Raw genomic sequence first — 20,497 nt, forward strand, 5'->3', positions numbered from 1 at the left:
TCAAAGCTTATTTCTTTGCAACTTGAGCTCAATTTGCGCACACCGGACTTGCTGGTTAGTTATGGGAGTGGAGAGAGGGGATTAGAAATGGAAATACTGCAAGAGTGTCTTCAGAATCCAAGGAAAAAATTCACCAAGAGGTTGATATCAGCCAACCTTGGTTGGCTTCCACCATGTTGAGTGGAACGTAAGAGACCAGACGGTCATGTTAGCCCCCTGGGAAGCCTTCTGCTAGTGATTGCTGTTGAGTTATCTAGTGTATAGTAGAAACATTTATCAAAATGAACAGGATTTGATTCTGCCCAACCTGACTCCAGTAAAAGGAGGCTTCATAATGGAGGTTTCTAAAGTGAAGGGAGTTAAAAGTGAATGTTGATGAGCCATTCCTTTATCCAGTGATCAAAGAAAAGCTGGCTGAATAGGAGAACTTGCAGCAAAAGACTATGGAGGGAAAATCTAAGACGCAAAGATCTAAAATAATTTTTACAAACACATATCTTTTGTATTCAACTAAACCAAAGTGATGGTGGTTCTCTTGTAAAATCAGTAGCTTTAATAGTTCTTTGATTTGGAGTTCTATTACAATTTTCCCTCAGTATAATATTGTCTTTCCATTTCATTAGAAATAAGTAATATGAATGAAATTTTGGTGCAGGGAAGGACTTTAGAATTCATCTAGCCCAGGATAACATTTTCTAGTAACTGATTGGCTGCGTGGAGTGCTATAACTGATTAGTGATGGCTGTCATAGGCACAAGAATGGGGAGTAACAGTACCAGTGCCATGCCCCATTAAAGAATTTACAGGTAGGAACACTTAAGTCCAGAACTTGGGCCCAAACAGGTTAAATGGCTCACTTACATAGAATGTAAGCTCCAAGAGAGCATGCACTTTACTCATTCATTATTCCATCCTCAGAGCCAGAATAGTGGCCAACACTTGATAGAGACTCCATAAATATTTAGGGAGTGAATGAATGAATGGATGAATGATCAAATGAACATAGTTGTGGCCAAGTCAGAATTTGAACCTGTCTTTCACCCAACACGTTCCATAATTTTATAATGTGCCCCATGCTGCCCAAGCCAAAGATTAAGTCTCTCTTTTTTCAGGTCCTTCCCCCAGATCCATTTCTTTGGCTAATCTTGAACGAGGAAGTTAGGTAGGGAAAAGGCATCATTATGACGTAAACACAAAATGCCAGGAAAACAGTTCAGGTTTGGAACCTACCCCCTTGGTCATTTTGCTTGTTTTATTTCCTCAGATTCTAGAGCAAAAAGAGGCATTAGATATAACGCGGTGCAAACTCCTTCATTTGGCGACAAGAAAAGGGTGAGTGTCTTGTTGAAGGTTGTATAACTAATAAGGTTGTATGACTCAAACCTGGTCTGCCACTGCAAAACAATGAGCTTTTTATTAAACCACATCACGTCTCACAAGTCCTCACAGAGAGAGCTAGGACTGGTGTTCAGCTGGCATGCCCCTGAGCGGCTGTACTAGTTGTTAAAGTACTGAAACATGTCAGTGTATTGGTTAGATGACTGGTGTTGCCTTGAACCTCCAAAACCCCCACCCACTACCCACCCACCCTGGCTTCTCCTTCAGCATAGAACCTGGCTCAGCAAGGATCTCCAGCACCACCCTGTTTCAGCACCAGGGCCAGCGCCCGGGGGGGAGCTTGACTGGGGCCCCCAGCTCACACTGTTTGTTAAGTATTTTGAGTATCATCCTGAGTGGAGTGGCTGGGGGGCTTACACAGCCCATTCTCCAGTTCAGCATAGTGATCAGAGCCCTGACAGAACACCTGCTCTGGGGAAGGGCCCGTTTCTACATAACAAAGCCCTATTCAGGATGAGCTTCAAATACATCACAATGATGCAGCTGAGACCCTCAGTCCCTTTGTGGGGAAGTTAGAGATAGTCTTGAGGCAAGGAATAACTGTGGCTAAAAGTTTGTAAGGGGAACCTGGAGGAAAAGAAGCTAAGATTTTCCCACCCAGAGAAGTAAAGTTAGAATGTCGATAACTCAATCTGCTTTCCAAATGCAGGACACTAAACAGGCAGCAGCGATCAGGAGTTTTATTATCCTCAAAGCCAAAGCCTGAGAGCAAAAACTCTACCTTCTAGCAAGTATGATTTAGGTCAGAGCTACCACCCCAAAGGATACTAGGCAGTGAAGTGAGTGCCTAAGGAAGTCTGTAACATACTCAATACTAGGAGTCTTAAGAGTAAATAAATTCCACTCCCAGTAATTTATCCTCCAAAAATATCTATTTGTGTGTACAAAGATACATGTACAAGGATGCTTGGAGAAACCTTGTTGTTAATGTTAAAAGACTAGAAATGACCTGCATGACCATCAGCAGGGGACAGGGTAAATCAATTATGGAGTGTCAGGCAACGCAATGCTAAGGAGCTATTGAAAAGAATGGGGTCGTGTAGCAAGTACTGACATAGAAAAATCTCTGCCGTATTGTTAATGAGCGCAGGGCTGAGTCTATAGTATCCTCCAACGTGTGTATGAAGAGAAGGGGTTATCAATCTAATGCTTATATGGGCAGAGAACATTTCTGGAAGCAGACACAGAAACTAGTGTTACTGAGTTTGCTTCTAGAAATAGGACCAAAAGAATGGGGTGGGTGGGAATTTACTCTTCCCCCAAACTTTTTACTCTCTGAACTTTCCACCAGGTACCTGTATTACTTTTTTGGCTACAAGGGAAGAGAACAACATCTCTGAGCATTTCCATGCAAGCGGGGAGGAGCCAGCCTCATGCAGAGGTCTCCCCGCGCTGGGCGCTGTGGTGGTTCAATCCACTTCAAAGAGGCAAAGTCCGGTGGGTGAGGAAAACAGGGTGACCCATGTCAGTGAAAATTCAACTTATAAAAAAGTGTATTCCTTCTAATTTAGAACCTGGGTTAGGACTGTATTAGCATATTTCAGAGAGGTGGCTTAGCAAAGTTGAAAGAATAAAGAACTGGGACTCCAGTAACAAATTCCCTGAGCCTCAGTGTTCCCCTCCGTAAGGAGAGAATGAGAATACTGTCCTTCCCTGGGGCTACTAAGGGTTAAATGAGACACTCTGCATCGGATAAGTGGTTCAGAAATCATAAAGGGCAATGCAGATGCTAGGTACTCATTAGCACTATTACTGAAAAATCCAGTCTACAGTGATTAACTGGGGGAAAGAAAGAACTGTGTCTTTTTTTTCCAGAAGCATCAAATGTGTAGTTCTTATAGTTACAGAAAGTATTATCATGTCATTAACTTGAATTGTCTCACCGAATAAGCTGATATTTTCACAGAGACACGTAAAGTCTGTCTCCAAAATGTGACTCAGTCTATGATTTTGTTGTAAAGGAATTTTGTTATAAGAAATTCCACTTCCAATCTATTGGACCTGAAAATGAGAATGAATTGTTAGTGAAAAGAGAGTGGAGAAGAAGGAAACTTCCAGGTTCCCCAGTTTCTGACTTAAGAGGGAAGGTCAGAAAAATGTTCATATAGGTAGAATTAGGACAGAATGCTTACTGCACCTGACCCCGGCATTTAAGAACCTCCAAAGTGCGGCCCCAGCCTGCCTTCCCAGTCTTATTTCCTGAATTGCCTATCTCACACTTGAGACTCTACCTGAACAAATAATAGCTCCAGGGCTGCTACTCCACGCTTCACCTGTGGCAGACATTGGTAATCAATCCACATGACACCCTTTCTCACTAAGCACAGGCTCGGCCTCAGAATCCCTCTCAGCACTGTGCTCTAGGTAGCCACTCCCATCGCTCTGAGCTGGCGTGCAAGATGAAACTCATTTGCCATCCCTCACACCAAGGGATGTAGGCTCGTCCCCACTCCCCCATCAGTCTGCGTTGCCTCCTCTTTTTTCCCCTTCTGCCTGGATGCCTTTCTTTTATTCCTTTTCTTACAGTGAAAACTCTACTCATCCTTCAAGTTTCTGTTCCAACGGCACTTCCTCTGTGAAGAACCCTAGCAAAGGGCCTAACACGTAGACTGCTCGGTAACTTTTTTCAATGAATAAGTGACTTAAATAAGTGAATAGCTTCATGATGTCATCTGGCAGTATAGCTTAATGGTTAAGCATGGTGTTTGGGAACCAAAAGACCTGGGTTCAAGTCCTAGCTCCATTATTAGCTGTGTGACCTTAGACAAATTACTCTACCTCTCTGAGTCAGTTTCCTCCTCTGTAAATAACGACAGTAGAGCACTGGGCGGATTAAATTAGATACTCGCACAAAGCACTTAGCCCAGTTCCTGGCACATAGCGAGTGCTCAGTAAGGGAAAATAGCTGTTACGATTGGTAGCTGTGTTTACTTCCTGAAAAACCACCTTAAAGAGAGGGACCATGTCTGCATCTTTGAGCCTCCAGACTTAGTAAAGAAATTGGTACGTGATAGGTGTTCAATCAATCTTTACTGAATTGAACATGATACACATCATAAGGGGGTGATGGGTACCAACAGAGAACAAGGGGAGGCTGGAGGGTAGACAGTTAATTTCTGATGTGGGAATCAATAGAAAAGAAAAGTGCTTTGGGGGAAGGAGGGAAAATTTGAGCTGGCTACTGAAACATGAGTATGATTTTGCCAGGAAGACATGAAAGACAGCACTGGGGGTGGGGGAGTGTTGGGGGGCAGCCAGGGAAGGCAGCTGCCTGTAAAAGAAGCTTCTTTAGCCGAGGTATAGGGGTGGGAGATGACAGACTCAAACTAGAGGGCATGTGCAGGGTGCAGGTGAGCTCATGCGTGGTCGCAAAGGAGAATCACTGCAGCTTTAACCAGGTCAGCCCAAATGGGCTCCACCGGGGAAGCCTCAGAGTGTGCTGGCCCTAGGGGAGGCTCGGGGCTGCTGCCCAGCCCCACATGCTCCCTACGTAGCCGTGCGAGGGTGCTGTCACAGTGTGATGGTCACGCATCAGCTAAGAGAGAAAGGGTCCTTGCCCCTTGGCGGACAGCATTCATCACTCAATCAACAAACAGTCACCGCGAGCCTGCTGTGTGCAGGGCGTCGCACTGGAACCAGACAAAGCGGGACTTATGGAGTCTGTGTTCTAGTATGGAGACACTCAACAGGCAAATAAGCCGTTACATATATTTAATTACAAGGTCCAGCGGTGCCAAGGCTGTGAAGGAAATAAAAGGTGGATATCGATGGGACGGGAGTAGAAGGGGTGGGGCTGCCGCCTTAGATAAGGTGGTCAAGGAAGCTGTCCCGGATGAGATAACATTTGTGTAGAGGTAGGAATGAGATAAGAAAGCAAGCCATGTAGTGATCCGGGGGAGCAGCATCTTAGGCGGAGGGGACAGTAATGCAGATGTCGGAAAATGGGAGCGAACTTGGTACATCAAGGGAGAAGCAAGCAGGTCTGCGTGGCTGGGACAGGTGGGCAAGGGTGAGCGTGGCGGGAGATGAGGCCAGCAAGGGGACAGGGCCAGATTCCACAGGCCACGCTAAGGGACATGGCTGACTTTTCCTGGTGTGATGGGAGGAGCCGCCTGCAGGGGGTGCGGTGAGCTGCTTGCACCGGCTGCCGTGCGAGGAACCAGGGCAAGTGGGGAGGCCATTTGCAGCCTACGGACGGAGTCCAGACAGGGACAGTGGTGGCTTAGACTAGGATGACAGCAAACGCTGGTGAGAAGCAACTGAATATGCAGTGACGGGCCGAAGATAGAGGCAGCAGGGCTAGCTGACCTGTCAAAATAGGACGTCAAGTCCAGGTGCGCCCCTAGAGCTACCGGCCTGTGTGGTTGATTTCTTTCTCTGGGTGAGTCAGGCACACGTGTGGCTGGTGAGGGGCAGCAGCTGATGGCCGGTGCCCTCCCCCAAGGGAATGGACAATAAGTGGCCTCAGGCAGGGTGGACCTAGCCGCCAATGGCCCACACGCCCAGGATGCAGCAGGAACAGGTGCATCAGAAGGGCACGTGGCCGAGCCTTGGCACACACGTGTCCTGAAAGGCTGCCGGCTTCTGATCTGGGGTAGGTTTACTCAGCGGGGTGGGACAGAAGCCGGCTGCACCTCCACCGACGATCAGCCCACCGGCCCGGCCTGGAACAGTCCCAGCCCAGGAGGTAAGCTGCAGAGTGTCTGGGCGCACACAGCTCAGGCCCTGGGAGCCGAAGCTAAGGCTTTGATGGAGGGGCACTGCGACCACACTCACAGAACATCGGTGCGTGGGGACTGGGCTCTCTCTTTATAAAGAAAAAAAGAAAAGGCAAGCGAGTCGGGGGGTACTTAGTTCAGACGCAGACCTCCTGTATGACATCAGGCACCTGACACAGAAAACGTCTCCCTCCACCCCACACCAGGGCTGGCTGCAGACTGTGACAAGGCCAGGCCTGAAAGCTCCCCTGTGGCGCCCTGATGCCACCTTGTTGTTCCCACTAGACTCTTGTTCTTCAAGAGCCGAAAAAAGAAGCCCCTGCTGGGAACAAGCCAGAGGCCTGGCCCCCTTCCATCGCGCAGACAATAACAAGAACAAAGGTCGTGGACACTTTGACAGGGCTGCTGCAGACGCTCTTTTGATTTGTCTTTTTAAGAGAGGGAGAGGAAGTGCTCGCCTTTTCTTAGCCATACAAACAGTTGGTTTTGAGGGTGGAGGAAGCTCCCCACACCTATTTCCAGTGACTTTGACTCTAAGAAAAGGTTTTCCTCTGCGTTATTAGACTGGTTCTCACCCCAAAAATAATGGTCTGAAGGAGGCTGGGAGGAAAAAATCCGTCTGTGCTGTTCCTGAGCCCTGTGACTAGGGGAAGGAACAACAAAAGAAAAGAAAAGCCGTTTCACAGTTTAACCCTTAACAAATTAGATACCCCTGCGGAAGGCATTCCAGACGGATACTAGCATAGGGTTCTGCCTGCAAGAGGGAGGCACACGGATCATCAAAACGCATGCAGCTCGACGATTTCAGAGGCTTAACTGCCCACCCCACCCTACCCCCAATGTGCAGACACACACACAGAAAGGGAATTTGTCTTCTTCTTCTAGATATTTCTGTATTTAAAGCACTGCACAAACATAAGCCAGACACAGAAGAGGGCTATTAACATAAAATGTAGGATGAAATTGTCTAGAACTACGCACACACAAAAATGCACGTAAAAACCAGGGTAAGCTGAGTAAGGTCTGCAGTCTAGTTAAGAGTATTAGATCAACGTCAGTTTCCTGGTTTTGACATTGTACTGTAGTTATGGAAGATGTCACAATTAGGGGCAGCTGGGGGAAGGATACAGGGGACTCTCTCCCATTTTTACAACTTCTTACAAATCTCTAATTATTTCAAAATAAAGAGGTTTTGTTTTGTTTTGTTTTGTTTTTTTTAATGCCAAATGTGTTGGTTCTACAGCAAGTGGGCTCTGGCCCTTTCGGTTTTCATTATATGCAGGGGTGTTTGGGGGTAGCCCCAGGAAATGCTCACTGCCAGTGTTCTCACTGTGTCCTGAAGTCACCTTGCTCCAAACCATTCCTCTTGGAGACTAAGAGGTGTCAGGCATGTCCCTGGGTCTGCTGTCACAGGCCTGTGGATTTCCTCCACCCACCAAGCCTGCCTGGGGGTCCAGCCTCTGCAACTCAAAGTCCCACCAGCTCTATCCCTGCTCTAGAGGTTCTCAAGCTTTAAGGTGCATCAGAGTCATGGGAATGTATTTAAAATGTGGATTCTAGGGCCCTTCGCCCACAGATCCTGGCTTAGCAGGAAATAGATGAGGACCAGAAATCTGCATTTGCAACAAGAGCCCTGGTGATTCTGTTGCAGGTGGTCTTAGGCTCCCACTTTAGGAAACACTGCCCGACTCCAGGCGGGTGCCTGGGAGCATGGCTGCATAAGCTTCCCGTTGCAGGATATGGAGAGGAGCTGGCAGGCGCTCAGCTTCCATACAGCAAGGTACCCGTGCAACAATGGAGAGAACTTCAGCCCCTTCTTCTAAAAGCACGCAGCCTGAGAACTCCAACCCCAGTGCTTCAAAGAGGCCGAGAAAGGGCACGGGAGCCTCCTCTATTGATCCGTCAGTGGCTGTGACCCTGTGACGTTTAGGATAAAATACAGAGTTTGCATTCTAGCATCACTATGGCTACTAATTTTTACTGAGTGCTGATTACTGTGCTGAGCACATTTCATTGAATTCTCACAATACTGCCCTGAGGGAATTGTTATTTATTACCCCCATTTTACAGATGAGAAAACTGAGACTCTGCAAGTTACACTGGCAGAAAGCGGCAGAGCCAGGAGTTGAACCCGGGTAGGCTTGGCTGAAAAGCCAATGCTGCACAAAAACTGACACATGTGGGATTTTTGAGGGAGACGGGGAGGAAGATTCTCCTCATCCTCGTTTCAGTGGCACTAAAGCTCCTCTCCAACGTAAAGCAGGTCCAAGCCTCTCAAGGCACCCCTTCCATGGCTCTTTGTCCCTCTCTCAACTCCCTGTTCAATCCTATTCTCTGTTCCTCTGTCTCTTCTCAACACCTTTTCACTTTTCCTCTTTTGTCCCCAAAGTCCAAAATTACAGATTCCATTTGCTTTGTCCCCCACCACTAATACAAGAATTTTCCCCTGCCCTCCTCTTATGAGCCAAGCTGTCTGAAAAAAAAATGAGAATTAGGTTCCTAGCAAGGCAAACGACCTACCATTCTCGAGAGGACACTGGGGAATCTTGTTTGCTCGAAGGTTCCAAATATAACCCATGTTCCACTCAAGGCACACCTGATGATCTTTGAAAGGGCGTTCAAAAGGTGGGATGGTCTTCAGCAGGGTATAATTCTTCGCTACAGCATGTAGCAAGTTTTCCTCCCATTTAACATTCAAGTCTCCACCGCTATATCGGTGAGTAATCCAGGCGCGTAGTATCACCACAGATACCGAAATGGAGTGTCTGATGAAATAATCATCTCTATAAACCATGATGCTTGGAAATTTCACATGTACTATTTGTGTCCTGCTGGTGTGAAGATGTTTCTCATTCTTCCACCTTTTTTTGTACACGGGAATGCTACTTCTGAACTCAGATGAAACCACTGCTTCCAAATTGACAACACAAGGCTGAGAGCATAAGTACTCCACCGAGACTTCAGAAACATTGCGAACATTTCCTTCAAAGACAGTGAAATAAATAAAGTCTTCGTAAGCCACGCTCTGCTCAGCTCTGGGTATCACCGACGTCGTCAGGGAAGTCTGCCTACCCAAAGATGGTACAAAATTCTGAAAAGAAAAAAAAAGATAGAGAAAGCTTAAAAATGATCATATTAACAGATACGTGAATCATTGTTTTCCTGGAAGAAAAAAATATCCATTTACATAATGCAATGAAAGTGGAAGATAAAAGATGTCGAAAGCACTACCGAATAATTGGAGAAAAACCAACACACACACAAATGAAGATTAGGCCACATTAAACTCTCTCTCCAGACTCAGTAGCATCTGCTCATCAAGATGGGACTTTCAAATCTACGTGGCAAACATTCCAGAGTTGGTTTCCAAATGATGGAGCTAGTTCACAACAAATCCAGGAGCAGTGAACGTGCCTTAAAGTGAAAAAGAGGCAATCCAGCTCCAGACATTTCCAAACTATTGTCCTGACTTCAAATGGTGGTCAAATGCACCCAAATCAAAGGAGGGGAGAAGAGTTCAAAGTGCACCGGAGAGAACACATATCAGGGATGCCAGCTGGGGCGCTTTTTCTCCATAAGTTCTGAGCTAGGACAAGCATGCATGATGAATGGGCCAGCAAGAGGTTTCTATTGCTCCAAATCACACACAGGCAGGCTTGGACCACAAACTGTGTTGTCTGGTTCTTTCACCATGGATGGTGCCACAGGTGCCAAGAGAGATTTCAGCTGCAGGTTTATTTATCTAGTTCTTCATTTTTTAATTTTTATTTTATATTGAAGTATAGTTGATTTACAATGTTGTGTTAGTTATCTAGCTCTTTAGATGATGAAGGCCTCTCAGTGTGGACTTTCCTTCCAGAAGAAATCTGGAAAGTTTGGTCCTGAAATTAAGGCAATGTTTTGATCATGAGGCACGGATGGATGGATGCTAAGAGCTGTTCTAAATGTGACTTTGAGATTTAGACATCCAAAACACAATAGCAAAAAGGTTACTTTGGACCAATTTACACCAATTAGAATGGCTACTATTTTTTTAAAAAAAGAAAACCACAAGTGTTAGAGAGGATGCAGAGAAATTTGGAACCCTTGTGTATCGCTGCTGGGAATGTAAAATGGTGCAGCCACTGTGGAAGGCAGTACTGCAGTTCCTAAAAAATTAAGCACAGAATTGTCATATGACCCAGCAATTCCACTTCTGGGTCTATATCTAAGTTGAAAGCAGGGCTTGCAAGAGATATGTTCATAGACTTACACCAGGTTCACAGCAGCATTATTCATAATAGTTAAAAGGTGGAGAGCTTCCCTGGTGGCGCAGTGGTCTAGAGTCCGCCTGCCAATGCAGGGGACACGGGTTCGTGCCCCGGTCCAGGAAGATCCCACATGCCGCAGAGCGGCTGGGCCCGTGAGCCATGGCCGCTGAGCCTGCGCATCCGGAGCCTGTGCTCCGCAACGGGAGAGGCCACAACGGTGAGAGGCCCGCGTACCGCAAAAAAAAAAAAAAATGGCTAAAGTGGTAAATGTTATGCTATGAATATTTTAACCACAAGTTTAAAGAAAAAGGTCACTGTGGTCTTCTCCAAAGAAGGAAGAAATAGGGACCTCTTTCTTCAATTCTGGCTTAGGGTTGTAGGAGGGACAAAGGTGAGTAACATGCGAAGTCTGGAATCAGAGAATCATGTTTACAAAGAGCAGACACTTGGCAGAACATGGCCTGCACTCCAGTCAAACTAAATGCAAACCCTAAGGGAACACAGCACCAAATGACAGTAATTCTGACGGGGGCTCTGGGAAAGGCTTTATGGAGGAAATGGCATTTCATTTGGGCTTCGATGGATGAAGAGAAGTTCTTTAGGTAGAGAGGCAAAGGGAGGACACTGCAAGTGGTGTGAACAGCTTAAGTAGAGACATGAAAGGAGGGACAGGCGGCTGTCCTGGGGGTCTAGCAAGCAGCCGGGTTTGGCCAGAGGACAGAAGGTTTGTAAATAAAGACACAAAAGGACATGGGAATATGAGGGTCACAAGCCCTTGGTGATAAGCCAGTCCACCCCGGTTTTCAGACAAGGACATGGCAACCCCGAGGGGATGTTCTCCGACATCCCGCAGCTGCGGGCTTAGCAGAGGCCGACCCGGAAGCCTGGCTCCTTTTTCCTCATGCCCACTCCGACATTCTCCACCCCACAGCACACACCATGAAACCAAAGATTTGCCGTTCCATGGCTGCCTGGGAAGTCCAGGCTGATTCTGCTTTCATATGAAGAGAGATACAGCCAGCATTTGTCCACAAGCGATGGTTTACTCATTTGGCCGGATGTGCCGCGACGTGGCCGCCTCCTCAAGATTCAAATCGAGCTATTAAGCCCATAGCAGCGTTTAGCCGAAGCCAGAGACTGCCGGTGCTGATGGGAGCTGGACCAGAGTGGTGCCCATGGGTGACCTGCGCGCCTCAGTCCAAAAGCCCCCAAGGCTTCCCTTTCTCAGCTCCCCGGAAGGAGACATTTGCTTATTTAGTGAGACAATAGGGAACAGAGTCCAGGATATGCTGTGGTATATTAAATATCACATTGTGTCCCTTCTCAAAGAATGACTTAAAAACTCTTCCTTGTTCTTTTCATGTATACCTTAATACCCCACCCAGGCCCCGTTCTCCCACTTCAATTTTTTTTCATCACATTTTTATTGCTGATGCTAGGAACTCCAGTGAAAACCTCTTTTAAACAGAGCTGTCTGGTTTCCTTAAATTTCATTGGAAAGTGCAGTTAATTCATTTACATCTTATTGCTAAAAATGCCCCGGCCCACTTTTCCACGTTAATAAGCACAGCATCATGCTAAATATAGTTTCACTTTTGCTTGGTGACCCACAGATTTCCAGACCCCAGGCTCATCATTGTGGAGACGGGTGGTGACAGATGAGAATGAAGAAGGTATGGGACACCTGACAGTGTAGTCTCCCCAGCACCTTCTCCTGAAATTCTGTTTTTAAGGAAATCTCCATATACTCATATGAAGCTCATTTTGTTTTCACTGGCTTCAGAGTCTCAAGTAACAGTAAATTCCAGGTTGGCGGGTCCTAGATGTATGCTATCCGATATGGTGGCCACAAGTCATGCTAAGCACTTAACCCGAGATGTGCTGTGAGGGTAAAAGATACAATGGATTTCAAAGACTGAACACAAAAAAGGATTAAAAAATCTCATTAATAATTTTTATACTGATTACGTGTTGAAATGGTAAGATTAAGATAGTGAGTTCAATAAAATGCATTACTAAAATTAATTTTACCTGTTTCTGTTTACTTGTTTAGGGAGGCTACTAGAAAATGTGAAATTGCATATGTGGCCCAAATTCGTGGCTCACATATTTCTAGCCAATGGCGCTATTCTAGATCTGAGGTCAGAGACTTTTCCTGTAAAAGAGGGCCAGATGGTAATTATTTGGGGTTTTTCAGCTGCTGATGTCCATCTAGTGTGGTATCAAGAAAGCAGACATTGACAACACACAAGCCAGTGAGCATGGCTGTGGTCCAGTGCAACCTTGTTTACAGAAAAATGTAGCTGGCCGGATTGGCCCGGGGGCCGTAGTTTGCAGATCACTGTTACAGACTATCGAGCTTTTATTCTAGATAGAGTTTTTGTATTATTAGATATTAGTTATTTTGTCATTTTTATGAAAATGTGTTCTCGTCATTATTTTGAATTATAGCCATTTGGAAAGATGACGAGATCATATAATAATCAGCTGAATTAGAAGACCACTTAAAGTGCTACAGTTTTAAAGAACACGGAGTGACAAAAGATATACTTTTTAAAGGAATGATCACATAGGAGAAATAAGATGAATAACCCAATCAGGCATCATTTCCTATACATGTGGTTGATGGGGCTTGATTTGCTATTTTGCCAAGGGTCCCTCATGGGTATGTTGACACCTTGCTAATGTTTCTTTCAATAAAGATCTAAGTAGGATGAGAAGTTGGAGCTAGGCTAGGAAAAGAGGTCGAATTTCATGGTCTGACGGGTCTTCCCTGGCAGTCCAGTGGTTAAGACTCCGCGCTTCCACTGCAGCGAGCACAGATTCCATCCCTGGTGGGGGAACTGAGATTCTGCAAGCCACTTGGCGCAGCCAAAAACAACAACAACAACAACAACGAGAATTTCATGGACTGAAATAGATGTTTAAAGAAGTGAGAGAAACATTAGTGACAGCTGGGGAACAAGAGAAGAGCAACTTCAGGGACAGGGTGATGTTCTTAATATGATGGGGGTATGCCAGCCCCAAAGAGGACCTCAGAGTTACTGTATGTGATTTGAGGAGCATGGTCTAAATCCCTCAGGAAGGTTTTGCAATCTTCCTTCTCGTGGGCACCTATGAAACATAGGAAGCTGGCATCTCGTGGGTTGGAGCAGACCCAGCGGGCAGCTGCTACGCCATGAGTCGTGGCTACCTCTGTTATGTACAAAACCAACACCGATTAGAGACACATCACATTCTAAATATTGATTAAGCTGAAGCTGATTTCCTGGCTCAAGTTATGTGTGTGTTATGAGCTATTTCCTGTCAGGAAAATAAAGCAATTAACTTGAAGAGTTTCAGCTACGGGCATGACACGTGTCCAACCTTCATAGGTATTTTCACATGCCAGGTTGCATTAACATAAGCTAAAAATTACCCAAACGTTCCTTTGTTTAGAAATTATAAAGTCAGAGTCCATGTCTTGTTCATTGTTACGTCCCTGGCTTGTAAAATAGAGCTCGGCACATTGTAGAGTTTGGCTAAGGGTTTTTTGCTGAAATAAGTACCAGGCGTGGGCATTTCTGCCAGGTGCCTCGGTGGCCCAACTCAGATCAACTGCCCCATAGCGCTGGGGACACCTGCATATAGACCAAAGCACTCGATCCAATCTTGAGTCGCCACCAAACTCTCCTGACATTCACAAGTTCTTTGGGGCGGGTGGGGGGATGGGGGTTGGCACTCCTCTGTTTTTCCCAGCCTCATTAATCTCCTTCCAAAGAACATTTCACTGGGCCCCTGGGGGTCAGAGTTGACCCGGGGGACTGTGAGGTCAGAGAAGGTGGCACTCGCACCCACCTTGTCCCTTTAGGGTGGACTTCTCCCTTTCAGACAACTGCCCTACATTCTAGAACTCTTCCATTTCCCCACACTAAAAAATATAAATTAAAACTTTTAAATTTCCTGCCCCTCCACCCCGTTGGACTCATGCTCATCTGGCGAGTTCACCCGTGTTAATGTGATAATGAAAAACACGGTGGTAATGTCACATATGTGCGTTTCCAGGCCAGCCTGGTGGAGATAATGCCTTAAAAACAAAGGCCAGATGTACTGCAGCTGTAAGCGAGATAGTTGCGGTGTAAAGGGCACCTCTGTGCCCCTCCAATTATGCCATTTAGGCAACCACATAGATGTTTCACCTCGGAAGCTGCTGATCTGCTCCGCACACAATGGAGCTGGGCTCTGAAAGATGCCTGAGCCCTCAAACATCTGTTTATACCAGAATGAAGCCCTAATCAAAGTCAAATTTGACAACATCCCACACAGTCACAAAACAGAGTCCTTTGTCTTTGTGTAATTGTGTATATTTTGTCATTTTTTAAAAAAAAAGACAGAGATGGGTCATTTCATGTGTGTTCCTGATACAAGACCCCAAATTGGAACTCTAAATGCATTCCGTTCAGCCTGGGAATCAAGAAACAGATGAACTTAATGTATCTTCTGGATGGAAAAAATAATCTATCAAAACCACCTGAACTTTTTTTTAGGATGAGTCCATCTCATTCCTTTAAAAATCAGTAAGAGGAAACGCTCTTCAAATAACCTTCCCTTGTTCCAAAGACGTGAGAAAACTTGGCTCTTTTCTCTATATGATCCACTTATTATTTAAGGAAACAGAGACATTAGAAAATCTTAACTCACGTCACTTGTCTCTCTACGGGAGGTCCATTTACACTTACATGTGCGTGTGGGTATGTCTGATTGCAAACAATAATTGGCTATTTTTCTCATCCTTGTCCATTCTGCCCCACAGTCACCTAAGAAAACCTTGCCTTTTGAGCACCCTCTCTCCGAACCGGATCAAACTTTCCACAGGTCAAAAGGTCTTGGCTTAAGAGGCCTACGTTTCCGATTTCTGCCAACTAGAAATAAGCAAAAATTCTGTTTATGTCAACAAAGCATGCAATTAAGCAGAATGAGCGATGACATCAATATGGACTTCGAGGTCAAGATGAGCCTTGGGAAACATTTCCCAGCCAACCCGTGTGCCTTCCCAAACCTGAGAGCTGGCTAGAGAAACACCATTGCAATAGTGATCAACACTCCTTGCTGTGTTGGATCCTCTCCCCCTTTTAATACTGTTTGATATGCTATTTCTTGCTAACACAAATTATAAGAGGGTAACCAAGTTTGGTGCCGTTTAATTTCATTGAGTACCTACTATGTGCTAGGCACGGGGACAAACGCAGTAAGTCTTCTCATTCACTTCTAACCTCATCCTCTCACAATGAATTTCATAGAACTTCTCCCCTCTAACCTCACAACAGCTCTCTGAGGGACACAGCATTCCAGTTAACGGCTGAGGAAATGAAATGGATTCAGAGAGGGTGAGTAACTTGCGCAAGATCACCCAGCTACTAAAAAGCAGAACCAAAATTCAAACCCATAGCTGCTGACTCCAAAGCTGGCGATGGTGTGCCTGCTGCCTTCCAGAAACACCCAAAATGATGCCCTCAACTCATCCACTTCTACACCCGTCACCACCTTCTGGTTACCGGTGGGGGAATCTTGGGACTTTGCTCACTCCCGTCTTGACAGTGTGGGGTGAGGGGCTAAAATCACATCAGATCACCATGCATTACGTCTGGGGAGGGTAGATGTGATCTTACAAACACACACGCTGCACTGAACCGACTCCCCAGCTTGGTTCAGCCCTTCTTCGGGTGAGGCTGGGAGGCAAACGACAAGCACCAAAGCAGAAGCTCCTCGGCAATTCCTCACATGCCGCACGCCCTCGTGCCCCCTCCGTTCCTTCCTCCGGGGAATGGGATGAGCCAATAAACAGGGTCACTGAGTTCCCTTCAGGCTATTTATGGTCTACTCGGCTACCCAACTTCTCCGTGAATTGCCTGGCCTCTTTATGCCTTCTCTTCTACCTGCCCTCCAGCTGCTCCGTTCAGCCAGTTGGTGGCTCCCACACTTTTGCCAACAGGCAGCTGGAAAGAAGAGAAGGCAAGAGGCAAACACCGCCAGTTGGGAGATTTTAGGGACTCTGGTTGGAATGAATGTGGGAGCTATGGGCTGATGTGAAGTTAGAGGATGGGTCTCTGTATTTCAAATATCCATAATCATTCTTGCACAAACTGGATAATTGAAGGTCTCTATACCTCGTTTTGAAGTTCCTAGGTCCTGTGTTACACAAAGCAAGGAGTTAATGAACACTGCTGGAGGGATAACTGATGGTCTGTGGTCGCTTACAGAGAATTCTGTACAAGACTCTGTCACAGCCACCGCCTGCCAATGAGCCCCACATACATCTGTGCCGCTAACGCCCTCTTGTTTCTTTGTCTTCTGGTTGTCTCACAAGTGCAAACGTCCACTCGGAATATTTCAGCTCTACAGCTGACACCAATACCAGCCATTGTGAGATTTGTTTTCTCATTTTAGGAAAAAATTATACTTCGAGACCAGAGTTCCAAAGAGACAGAATTGCCTTCTCCAAGTGCCATTGTCACAAATGGGGCTGGGCAGGCTCAGGCTGTTCTAGCCAAGTCTGGTGGAAGGTAAGAGTTAATGATGGACGAGAATGGCTAGGGGGTCTCTGAGGCAAAGAAAGACCATCATGGACCCCACCAGTCAGCACCCGTAACCTCAGTGGAAGCAGTTTCCGTGACCTTTTGCTTTCAAGGCGCCATCCTCTCTGAGGAGGCTCTCTGCATCTTGACCTTTGGTGACCTCAGAATTTGGGGGGCAGCTGCTGGAACCAGGGATCATCTTTTCAGAAATCTGCTTGGCATCGTTCTGTGACTTATCTTTCAGACCTCATCACAATTATTCATGATTTGGCAGTATCCTAGCTACAGTCACAGTACTGTTCTTGGGCTGCTACTGAAGGTTATTCTGTCCCAGCCAATGGAGAAGGAATGTGCTCATCACCTCAGGACCTTGTTCTCCATCAGGGTGGCAGGGGCTTGAAGGCATCTGTCTAGAAGGCCTCTCTCAACCTCCAGCCCTTGCGAACCAGCAAATAGGTAGGGATAACACAAAACAGGAGTCAGTCCCCAAATCACAGACAATTTGTCTTTGTAATACATTCCAAGGCACACTTGGCTATACTCTTGGACACATGTTCATACAAACTCAAGTGCTAAACTCTGCCAGCTGCCTCTGGATTATACAAGGACCCCATCCTTTGCCTCTCCATTGTGATGGCAAATATCTTCTGGCTTTACTTTTTTTTTTCCCCTCTTTAACATCCTGCTTCTACTCTGTGGCCTGGGCTTCCTGCTTTGTATATTTTAGGCTACTTTAGACATGACCTCACATCCTGGTCACTTTCACAGAAGCTGCTAATTTTGAGAACTTTGCTAATGGCCCCTACATCTATGCATAAGGGGAACGGATTACAAGCAGCAAAATCCAGAAGGCAATGAATGGCTAGAACTGGGGCTCTGGAAGGAGATAGACTTGGGTTTCAAACCTGGACTACCTGTGTGGCCTAGTACAACTAACTTAACCTCTCTGAGCCTCAGTTAACTCATCTGAATGGGGATCATACTAGCTCCTACCTCACAAGGTTATTGTTAAGATTAATATTGGATAATGCATATAAATAACCTAGCACAATGCAAACTATTATTACTACTACTACTATTATTATTTAGGTTTCCAAATTATGGGATAGCTTTCTTCCTCTAGTGTCTACCTATTCCTGAGGTCCTGCTTAGCTATTCTGCTCAACTTCCACCCTCCACCTGTCCACCCCCCTGCCCTGACCAAGCACTTTCTCTAGGAAGTATTCCTTGATGTACAAGACACACACTCATGCATTTTTCTCAGTAGTTTATGTTTTTCATGTGTTCATGCAGCTGTTTTACATTTTCCCCAATTTGCAGCTGAATTTCTCCAAGGTCAAGAAGGCTTACCTTTCAGCAGTTTCTCTGGTAGCACATACCTCTCGAGCAAAATCCCTACCAATGGCTAGACCTTTAGAACAAAGGGTGAAGCCCACCTTCCAAGTCACACTTTTGCTTCCCTGGGTTTTGCAAAACTTTCTCATTCAGTTGAAAAATGGTTTTCTTGTTTATTCAAGTTTTTTTTTTTAACAGTAGCATATCCGAAGCCCAACTGAAGGAAACACACATACTCAGGAAGCACTGACATTTCCCTCTCCATGGTAGTTCTAAAATCCATCCCTTCCTTGTCTGCCAAGACATTCATCCATGCTCTAGTTATTTTCCACATTACAGTATTTTCTATAATCTCTCTTTTTGGAGCCCTACCTCACCACTTCACTAACTCACCATAGTCTGTCCATAGCATCATTTTTCTCCTCTCTGTGATCTGTTGTCTCAAATCCCCCTTGGTCCATACAGAAATGTTATAAATTTATTTTTTTTAATTTTATTTAGTTTACTTTTGACTGCGTTGGGTCCTCATTGCTGCGCGCAGGCTTTCTCCAGTTGCGGTGAGCGGGAGCTACTTTTCGCTGCGGTGCGCGGGCTTCTCATTGCGGTGGCTTCTCTTGTTGCGGAGCATGGGCTCTAGGCGCGCGGGCTTCAGTAGTTGTGGCACGTGGGCTCTAGAGCGCAGGCTCAGCAGCTGTGGCTCACCGGCCCAGTTGCTCCGCGGCATGTGGGATCCTCCCGGACTAGGGCTCAAATCTGCGTTCCCTGCATGGGCAGGCGGATTTTTAACCACTGCGCCACCAGGGAAGCCCCATACAGCACTTTTATACTTGCTCCATCATCTGTCTTTGCTCCTGTGGACGACTTCGGCCTTTATTGCTCTTGTTTCTCTGATTTCTTGTAACAGTCAAGAAGCGGGCTCTGCTTGCCAGGTCTTGGTATTTCCACATGGAACTTTCCTGACCACTTGTACATTGTTTCACACACTGCTCTACTACCTCATTTCTGCCTCTGTGGGTAACCAGTGCATTGTGGATGCGACTCATCTGTTTAAACTGCAACCCTGTCATCTGTTATGGCAGTTTTATTTATGAGCCTGTGTGCTGTAACCCTGTGGCATAAATGTTAAATAATAATATCTCCTGGGTGAAAAAAACCATTCATGTTAACTGACAACTCCTTATAAAAATATGAACTAAAGCCAACCACAAAATATGGTACTGGCTTATTTTACAATATGAGGAAAAGCATGGATTGCTCAACAGGTAGATGAAGAGGCAGAATTACAATTTGCATTTTTACATCCTCTTGCTTCAAGAAATGAAACATTCAACAAGTAAAGGGTATCAAAAGAAACTTGGGCTGAGCGGCAACTTCCTTTGGAATCAAATTCTAAATCCTGCCAATGTCTCCTAAGCAGTTTTTTGCCGCCAAGAAGAAAGTCTCCAAATAATGGCAATGCCACATAAATGAAAAGAATTCTGGACAATGACACTACTCAATTTTTTTTCTTTTCTTTTCTTTTTCAGCATTCTGTGAATTTCCTATTACATCAGTTTCATGATTCAGCATTTTCCATTTCATTTATTTACAGTAATATATGGCGAGATAACCCAAGGTTTCTGCAGGATCCTGGAACATAAGGTAGGCTGGACAGAAATGGTGTCACCTCCTGTAAATTTACTGTTGTTTAGGAGAATTCAAAGCAGAAGAGAGCAAGCCGGCAAAGGAATTGGGGAATATTCCCCCACCTTGTTCCGAGGGTCTAAATTACTCTGGTATTTTAAATGAGTTGGTTTTGAAAAACAGATTACTGCCATTTAGTTGATGACTAAAACAAAAGCCAGGAAGTGTGCAAATTGTAAACGGACACGCATGAGCCAAACGTGTTCTCTGAAATGACAATGTTCAAGACGCAGCTAAAGTCCCCACTCTGGCGGTAAGCGTGTTACAAAGAACTAGATTTCTTGCTGGCAGCCGCAACTTGGCTGGAGTGACCATGGAGGAGTTGAAGAGTGCTGGAAATACGAGGTTCATCGCCGGGTGCGTCCGCACAAAACGGTCCGGGCCATGAGGACCGGGTGGAAACTAAGAGGAGGGGCGAGGCGGGTGGCATTCGCAGAGAGAAAGAGGCGAAGTTGGGCAAGGGAAGGAAAGGAACCTCGAGAAGATTGTGAGGGACGCCCAGGACCGGCAGGGAGGGAGCTGGAGAGCCGTGCGCAGCGGGGAGGGAGGAAACGCGGGG

At 45.8% G+C, this 20,497-nt stretch overlaps 1 protein-coding gene across 2 annotated transcripts in view; it reads right to left on the reverse strand.

The window, feature by feature from the left end:
* SEL1L3 (SEL1L family member 3) overlaps nt 1-20,497 on the reverse strand; it is a gene marked incomplete at both ends in the record, with an annotated part of 96,458 nt that overhangs the window by 74,783 nt on the left and 1,178 nt on the right. For both annotated transcript variants that reach the window (XM_082837924.1, XM_082837923.1), the window contains one exon: nt 8,637-9,207. In XM_082837924.1, the coding sequence (XP_082694050.1) occupies nt 8,637-9,207 (571 nt within the window). The remainder of the gene's footprint in view (nt 1-8,636; nt 9,208-20,497) is intronic.

This window comes from Leucopleurus acutus (genome assembly GCF_964270905.1).
Source record: "Leucopleurus acutus genome assembly, chromosome: 4".
NCBI lineage: Eukaryota > Metazoa > Chordata > Mammalia > Artiodactyla > Delphinidae > Leucopleurus > Leucopleurus acutus.